General features: G+C 36.2%; 1 protein-coding gene across 5 annotated transcripts in view; it reads left to right on the forward strand.

Moving 5' to 3' along the window:
- LOC139967912 (inositol polyphosphate-5-phosphatase A-like) overlaps positions 1-8555 on the forward strand; it is an 85540-nt gene extending 76985 nt beyond the window's left edge. For all 5 annotated transcript variants that reach the window (XR_011793182.1, XM_071972120.1, XM_071972121.1 and 2 more), the window contains one exon: positions 488-8555. Coding sequence is in view for 2 of the 5 variants with exons in the window: in XM_071972120.1 (XP_071828221.1) it covers positions 488-564 (77 nt within the window). In the remaining 3 variants the exon portion in view is untranslated. The remainder of the gene's footprint in view (positions 1-487) is intronic.
- The last annotated feature ends 1116 nt before the right edge of the window (positions 8556-9671 follow it).

Raw genomic sequence — 9671 nt, forward strand, 5'->3', positions numbered from 1 at the left:
CAAGGTAGACTTGCACTTGTGAACCCTCCATAAGGATTATCAGTTTCCATGGTGACACAAATAAGCATCACACAGTCCAACATCCATTAAAGATGGACAAACTGTCATTGTACAGTATCTTAGTAATGTGTCTGTGTTAATCTGCTGTGCAAGTTGATGTCAGGTTGTTAACCTTTTTCTTATTCATACATTGAGTTGAATTTGTGAACATCGTCACTTCCCTACCCTTCTGTTCACACAGGATACTGCCCCCCCCCACCCCCATGTGTCACCGTTTTGTATACGTCAGTGTTGGTCAAGTCAAAACCTGTGATATACGTAGAATGAAATAAAGTAGTAGAGTACATTTCATCAGGCCTGAACTTCCCCGCACATCCTGTGTTTCATTCTCAAAGAACTTACAGTTAATATTTACATGAAGAAAGTAGAATTTCCATAGTGTGTATCAATCAAGATTATGTATTTTTCTTATTTTTTCCTTCGACAGTTACTCCAAGGAATGTAGTCACCAGCAATACCAACAGAAACAAGAGAGTCATCATTTACCGAGAGACGTCCGTTTGATGGACTGGCCGCTCTATACCTCATCCGCAACAGTATATAGACAAACAAATAATTAGATTTAGAGAAAGTTTCTCCAAGGACTTGGAGACAGTGCTTGCTGCAATATCATAACCTGAACAACGTCGTTGATTATTAAATGTTGAAGTAAGTACTTTTCACCTTGAAAGCTGAAGAAGAGAGTTTCTAGTATCGTCGAAGATCAAAATTGCGGACACGAGGAGGACTCCATCTGATCGTTGAAGATAAAAGTGAGGACTCATTTCTATCCAAGAAAATTCAATTTCAGGACTCAATTTCACCAAGAGTTGAAAATAGCAGCGAGGACTCATCACCATCGTTGAAGATAGCAGCGTGGACTCATCACCATTGTTGAAGATAGCAGCATGGACTCATCACCATTGTTGAAGATAGCAGCATGGACTCATCACCATTGTTGAAGATAGCAGCATGGACTCATCACCATTGTTGAAGATAGCAGCATGGACTCATCACCATTGTTGAAGATAGCAGCATGGACTCATCACCATTGTTGAAGATGGCAGCGAGGACTCATCACCATTGTTGAAGATAACAGCATGGACTCATCATCATTGTTGAAGATAGCAGCGAGGACTCATCACCATTGTAAAATAGCAGCGTGGGACACACCACCGTCATTGATGGAAGCAGTGGGACTCCTTGAGAGCTGAATTGAGAGTTCATATGACTAATTGTTCTCTTAAGATATGGGGTATATAATTTGCCACATTGCTCAGTGATCATTGTCTGAGTACAGTACTTGCATCAAATAGAAGTCAACACTGCTGACAGTGACTATCCTTGGACTGAAACCTTGGAGTAATAACCTGCTGGATTGAGTGACTATCCTTGGACCACTATCTCGGAGTAATATCCTCTAGGATTGAGTGACTATCTTTGAGTGTATTCTCTGTGTAAAAGCTGCAGTATTGAGTTAGTATCCTTGCAGTGTATTCTGAGTGTAATGTCCTATGGGATTGAGTGACTAACCTTGGACCACTATCTCGGAGTAATAACCTGCTGGATTGAGTGACTATCCTTGGACCACTATCTCGGAGTAATAACCTGCTGGATTGAGTGACTATCCTTGGACCACTATCTTTGAGTAATATCCTGTAGGATTGAGTGACTATCTTTGAGTGTATTCTCTGTGTAAAAGCTGCAGGATTGAGTTAGTATCCTTGCAGTGTATTCTGAGTGTAATATCCTATGGGATTGAGTGACTATCTTTGGACTGCTTCCTTGGCTTAATATCCGTCAGGAGATAGTGACTATCCTTGGCTTACTTCCTCAGGGTTATATCCTATAGGATTGAGTGACTATCTTTGGTAATATCCTGGGGTTGTAGTTAAGATCTTACAACTACTAACTGATCTGACATTGCCCGTTAATAAGCTATTACTCAACTGCTGCATATCAGTGGAAAGCATTCATCAGCTTACAAGTTTTCTCTGTACAGGCATGTCATGGGAATATATATTGAGGGACTCTCGTTCTGCTGCCAAAGTATTTTTTATTTGGTTAAGAGGAAACCATGCTCACTTCTTAATCTACCCTGTACATATATAATATAGCACAGAGATCTTGTATCAAATAAAAGTCATCTAAAACAGTGGTGATTTCAACACCGGCCAGAGATAACAAACAAAAGTAACTGAAAACTCTGTCGTCATCGCAGAAGTAACCCATAAGAGTAAAAGCCACAGTATCTAAGCTTAAGTCGTAAAGTTTAAAGCAACTCATCTTTGAAGGCTTGCATCACTGGCTTCTTATGTGAGCTTTTCAAAGTGATGTTTTCTGCAAAATATTGTCATATTGTAACCAAAACATTGTTCATCATTTCTAGGTCATCGTTATTCTATGTGACTCCCACATCATTTCATTTAGGCTAAAGTCAGATTTAACAATCAGTGGATAAAATGTAAAATAAAAAGTCTCAGAAGAAACCAGGTTTGAACCAGCACCCTGGTTGGCTGTAGGGAGAAAATCTTTTCATGTGCAATTATAATCGAGAAAGTAACCAACAAATATCTTCATAGAGCAACTTTTCTTGACTAGGAGGGTATGGGTGCTTGATAATGGCAAGAGAAACAAAAATATGTTTTTAATTATTTATAAGTGATATTTATTAACGACGATTGACGCAAAATAACATCCACGAGAAAGCATTCTTTTCTGTTGGAAAAAAAAAATATTGTTGTGACAAAACATGTACGTTATAAATGTCTTCCTATGCTGAACGCAAAGGAAATGCTAAATCCCACCACTTTAATTCTCATTGCACTTCCAGTAACTTTGAGCTATTATACTATGGTAATAATATTGCTCCTCTCACTGGTAGTGACTGAAAGTAACTCAAGTCTTCAAGTGTCATCACTACTGGAAATGTGTCAAGTTGTTGGCAGCTTACTTTTTTGTATTTGGATGATAAAGGGTTTTACTATCTATGCTTATTTCCAATGGAACTTGCCGATCAAATATTAAGCTTTTGAAGCAGACATTTAAATACAGTAATTCTCCTCTTGATTAAATATCACAAATTATTTGCTTTTGGATAGTTTAGGAGGGGTTTTTTACAAGTGCTTCTCGGGGTAGGCTTTATCATATCTCATGATGTATGTCGGTTAAAGTGTTGGTATTGGGATGCAAAGTGGAAACATATCCGGGATGCATTTACTACTGCACAAAGTAAAACTATGCTTATTTTTCATCCTTCATTTTAAGTTTTTGGTGATCTTGCAAAAATTTCTCTTTAGTATAAAAATGATATTCTGATGCAAAACTTGCAGGTTTATATTTGACGTTCAAACATCACCACCTCCCCCTCCCCCTATTTCTGGGGTATCATATAGTTTTTCAAACATCACCCCCTCCCTCTCTGGTGTATTTATCTGGTGTATCACATAGTTTTGTTAGTGGTTGTTAGTGAGGGGGCGGGTTTGGGGTGGGGAGGGAATATTGCCAAGTGAACCGTTTAGTGAACATAATCTTAATAACAATGGATCCTTTACTCTCGGGTTTTGTTTCATTTTTGCAAAAACTAGAGCTACAAATTCTTACTATATATTATTATTATAGTAAGAAAAGGGGGTTTTTATTCAGGATAACGGCTAAATTTGTCCCTATGCACTGTATTTTATCGCTGATTCGTACAAAATATCTTCCATAATAATCTTTCGTTGCAAAGGAATAGAAAGGAAAATTAATTCTCAATTGCACAAAGGCATCCTTTAAGTTTGTTTCCCCCTTTTTATTATGTGCTGAAGAAGTTTTGAAATTATTTTTTGAAAGACCCTTGGCCTTTTGGATCTACCTGGAAAGCCTGGATATATGGAGTGCATTGTACATGTTCTGGGTAAACTGAGGATACACGTCACTCATTGAGAGTACTAATAGATCAGGAACAGCTGGACGTTAGAACGTCAGACGATGGTCTTATTTGTTTTGGATGCTAGAAGGAGGAGGAAGACTTGAAGCAAGTCTAAAAAGATTTTCCGGGTGACATTAGTTTACAGTTATTTGAATGAATAAAATCTCTTCTTGTGTGAAAAATCACTTCTTTCAAGATCGGTAAAGACTTTGTTTAATTTGATTGAATTTGTTCATTAGTTGTAGAGAGCACAATTAATCATGTTCTAGGAGAAGTTTGACTTCGGGACTGTAATGTGGGAAGTTTTATCGTATAGGGATCGGTGTAATTTTATATGGCATTGGTGAATAAATTGATAGTTTTATTAGTTTTAGGGTAGCTTCTTTCGTTCTTTATATTTTGGTAGCATATTTGAATGTATGGTAGGCCACATCGTTAATTCAACTGGTATTTTTTGCCTCATATGAAACGTGTAGCATTTTTAACGAGCCACATAAAGCATCAGACATAGGCTGCAGTGTTTAAAAGTCTTTTGGGGATTTTTTTTTTATTTTTAAATATATTTTTTCCCCTTTTTTAATGTTGTTCTTTGATAGCACCCAGGTGTTTCAAAATTAGAAAGATAAACTTTGAAGTCTCAGCAATTAGGGTTGATTGTTTTTATTTATCGATTGCTGCATGTATTCAAGAACTCAATATTTTTGTATATTTATGAATGTATGTAGGATTATGCATGTGAGTGATATATTAATTAATGGCATGGTGCTGTTTTTATTTGTATATATTTCAATTGTGCTCAATAATAGCCATGAATGTATACACATTTACAACTTTCATATTATGAAGGGAAGAAAAAACATAAAAATCATGGAATGATGTTAAATTGTCTCAACTTTTTTTCAAACCCTTTTAGCAGTTTTTCTTTTCATATTCTTTTTTTTTTTCTCTCTTTTCTGTCTCGTTAAAATTTCGCTCCAATTCTCTCTGTATTGTCTTCAAAGACGATTGAATATGACGTTATTCAGTTTTCATCACAGAAAAATATGTTAATTTGTTGTGACAAGAGTTCAAAGGAATGACGGTTGCAATGTAGCATTTTGTCTTATATAGGCACTCTTGATTTTAATGACAAAAAAAGCTCACAAAGTTATAAAATGCATATTTAATTTTCTGTTTAGCATCTCTCCTATCATATGTTATTATAAACAGTACCAACAAAATTTATAAGAATTATTTTAGAAAGATTTCTTCTTTTTCTTTATAAATTTGCTTTTATTAATTTTTCCTTGGAATCTGTTGTTTACATATGCTTCTACTTTTCTCTCTTCAAAGCTGTTTCAAAAAGTTTGACCATTTATCTTTAAAGACTTTATTAGCCATCGATGGTAGTGTGTGGTTGCAACTGTGGATAGGGTGTTACCAATGTGACAGGCAGCTGTAGAAACATACATAAAGTATATGGACCAATTCATGGTGTGCTAATTTGAGCAAAAGATGCTCAGTGTTAAGCTCTTTACTATAAAAACGAATTACTTTTCTGGAAACAATATTTCTGGAAAGAAGCTGGCCTACCTCAAAATGCGAATTAAAAAAAAAGGTGAAACTTCGCCTCGTCTTCTTGAAGAGGTGTCACTGTTTATATATTGCCAAACTGTAGGCCATGACACAGCTTTTGAAGTTTCCAGACCAAAAAGTTTTCATTAACCAGCTAGAAACTTTGTCCATTCCTTATTATAGGCATGTTGAAATTTTGGCCAATCCCGAAATTTGTTCCTGTAGGTTCTCCAAAAATATCTTGTGGACAAGTTATTGAAACAGGAAATCATGAATGGAAATTTCGATTGCAAAATTATAAACCAAATTATTGGAAATGATAAACAAGTGTTAAGAAATTAAATTGTTTGCTCTTTCAAAACTTTTAACTTATTTTCAAATATTAGAGGGGTTCAATTTAGAAGAACAATATATGATTTTATGACAATCTTTGTTTTTAAGTTTTATCATAGTGGACCATTTTTCTAGCATATTTAGATGTAATATTTGACTATTTGAATATATTGGTATGGTCACCCCCATATTAATGTAACTTGTAATGGTTTCACAAACCCTGACCAATCCATGCTCCCTTTCTTTCTTTTTTTACCCCTTTTTTTTTTAAAGATAATTCATTGCAGGGGTAACAGATCAGTCCTATACACAGTTAGCAATCCCCTCTCCCTCTCTTTAGAATACCTAAAAAGTGTATTTATTTTTGACATGAAACAATAACCTGAGATTTCCTTTTATCAGCATAAACTTCTTCCTATATTTTGGTCACGTCGCGGTGGATGTTAGAGGATTACGTGACACTCGGATCAGCAAATAATTGCAACTAACACAACTCTTGTAATACCTTGTTTTTTTTAATGTATTAGGTTTGGTCTCAGGGAGTTACAACAATTTCTGCTGTTTTAATGGCTCATTTCCAAAACAACTCTTGATATTTTTTAGTAAATTGCAATAAATATATTTTTTTTGGCAATAGATGTAGATTAGATAAAAAAAGTTTTAAGGAGTTTGTTGCAAATAGGAGTCTCATCATATTTTAAATGAAGCTCTAAAATGTAAAGTGTGATGATTTCTAATTTACGAAGGTTTCTAAGGCATTGTTTGACCAATTGGGTGGGGAGAGCGGGGGAGGGGGTGCTGGGGAGAGGGTGCTGGGGAGGGGGTGCTGGGCTGGGATAAGTTAGCCATCCTTGTTAGGTTACATGGCCACCATGCAAACCACTTTATATTTTATTATCAGTTTGTAATGTGTGGTGGTAACAGTATGAGAATGAGGGGGTAGTGTAGAGGGGGCAGGATAGAGAGGGCAGGATATAGAGGGCAGGGGAAGAGAAGAGATGGAAGGGTAGAGGGCAGGGTCGACGAGAACAGGCACAGTTAGCAGGATGTATTTCCCTGCATAAATAAATACAAGCCAGTTTTTTTTGTCTGTTTTTAAATCAATTGGTTCCACTATTAGGCCTTATGTTGATCTTTTAACTGGATGATGGAGATTAAATGAGACCTCCCACCCTACACCCCACCCCTATCCAGCCGGCATTTCTAAACTAGATTCTGACAAGTGCTTCGATGATATTATTTTACAATTCATTATTATTTTTAGTAGTTCTTTTTCTTTTATTAGTTTCAGTTTGTGTTTTTTCTTGTATTTAGTTCATTTGTTTGTAGATAGTTTTATTCACTAGATAGTTTTATTCACTGTTGAGAATTCGCACATCAATGATCGTTTCTTTCAGCTGTTGTTGCTATTAATATATTTAAATTAAATTCATGCATATCTCATTCTTTCACATATTTGTTGCTTTATCCTATCCAATTGTCTCCCCCCCTTGGTCCTGTGTACTGGTTTGACCAAAGGAATTCATTTTATAGGGCAAAATCAATTTTGTTGTAGCAAGGCAGAAAATTTGACTTGAGAAGCTAGAATATCATATTCATGTTGTGCAAAACTAACCAGTGATAGTATATGGGTGCTTAACAAAACGATGGACAAGTTTACAGTATGGTGGTGTAGTGCACCAACAGAATTATGGTGTAAAACCAAACAATTTCAAATTTCACATGGATTGTATACAATATCTAGAACTCTTTTTTTTCTGCCGCCTGTTATTTTATTTTTTTGTAGAATTTTGTAGAATTAATTCCCCACAACTGTAAGATGATCGTGTACAGCATCATATATAAACTGTGCTAGGCTACAAATGAACAGATTTGATAAACGCCTTTAGTGTTGCAGTATGTTTCAGACTATTCTCTAGCATATTTAATTACTATATGATCTGGCCTCATTAGAAATTCAGTTAGAAACGTACAGATGTAGACGGGTTGTTTTCTCCATTGCAATGACATTGCAATGATATTGTTGGTGTATACAGTGTACATACATACATTGTTCTGTATTCTTCCGTCATTGAATAGGAAATGGGGGGGGGGTGGTAGGGGGATGGTAGGGGTGGGTTTGACCCACAGTACAGGGTCATGTTTACCTGCTGTACAAATCATTAGGAAACTGGAAGATATAAGAACTAAACAACCATGATTGGTGCAGAAACTAAATATTAAAATAAAAAAGGAACACATGATCTCCAGTCAGCTGATGACGTCACAACTCTAATCTCATATTCATTCATATTCTGATGAAAAAATTATTATAAATTAATTCGATAGGCGTTAAATTTGTAATACTTTTGTCAAACATTTCCGATTAGTTTTACATAAGACGAAGCAGTCATATACGTGTGAAGAGAAAAGGAGGTCATTGTTTCTAAACTGAGGGCGCTAGTTAACCATACAAAATTATCTCTTTGTGGTGGTTGTTCATCTTTAGTTTCAGGTCATCAATTTTAACGTCTTCTAATCCTCCTCCTCCTTCTCTTTCCTCGTTCTTCTTCATCTTCCATATAACATCATCATGGTATTTGTGAATTGAAATATGCATTTTGTGCATCCTGTATGTGGGATCAGATATTATTAGCTTTATATTAGATATTAAATATGTATGTAATTTGTTCTTATTTTCAGAATTGTATTATCGAATTATATCGTGAAAATATTATCTTTCTCCATGTTTGTTTTTTTCTTTTGTTGTGTATCGAGTTTTAGATATTGAAAGTTAACATCCTTCAAGTCAAATATATAGGCGCAACCACGTATACTTCTGTAGGCGGATTTTCTTCCCCCCCCCCCAGCAACAAAATCATTTGGCTCGATTCCCCCACCCCCACCCCCCTAATACCACAACTGGCGGACAATGTATATGTAGTTCAACCTAAACAGTCAAAAGTTCTTCAAATTTTTTTCAAAAGTTGAAAAATATATCACAATTATGCATCCAAGCAACCTCCATTTTACTAAATTTCTCAAATGTAGGGGAAACCCCTTCCTCGTCGACATAACATTTAGCCTCTCACCCAGTAAATATATTGTGGTTGTGACCCCTTCTAATACCATACCAAAATAGTGCCTATGCACGAGCACCCATAATATAATTTAACCAGGCATGAGTCCCTATCATTATCCCTCCCTTACCACATTTTAGCATAAGTCCACTTACATTGTCTCTTTGTGAGGATTATGATGACGTAGTACCTTGTCGATATATCCTGCTCATGGCTCTACCTAAAATGCCAACAGAAGTGGTTCATGTGTTTTGTACTTATTATGGCGTCTTATTATGACGTCACATCTTCCACCGTTCATAACATTCCATTAAGTACGCTGAATCACGACACATCCAATGCGTGTTAGCGGTGGCAGCTGTACTGCTGCAGCAGACATGTTCATAGTATCAAACTTCTCCGGCTAGTTACATCCTATAAGCTATATGACGTCATAGTAGATCATATGCGTTTACTTTCCTATTTTCGCAACATAGTAATTGGCCTAACACACAATGTGATACGTATGGGTGTTTGTATTTGCATTTGACCTATAACTCGGAACATGACATGCACATGCGCAGTTGGTGCACTAAATTTTTTAACGTCATCAGTCGACACCGGTTCCTCTTCACCCCGGCTCCCCCCACCCCTTTCAAATCTTGAAATCCATATTCTTACCACCCCTAGAAACCCCTAGAAACGCAAGACGTTTGGCCGCTTACTCGTTAACATGCTCCATTAACGTTGTCAATATATCTTTGGCTGTGAAATTATTAAGAGCTATATAGAGC

Source organism: Apostichopus japonicus, chromosome 5 (genome assembly GCF_037975245.1).
Source record: "Apostichopus japonicus isolate 1M-3 chromosome 5, ASM3797524v1, whole genome shotgun sequence".
NCBI lineage: Eukaryota > Metazoa > Echinodermata > Holothuroidea > Aspidochirotida > Stichopodidae > Apostichopus > Apostichopus japonicus.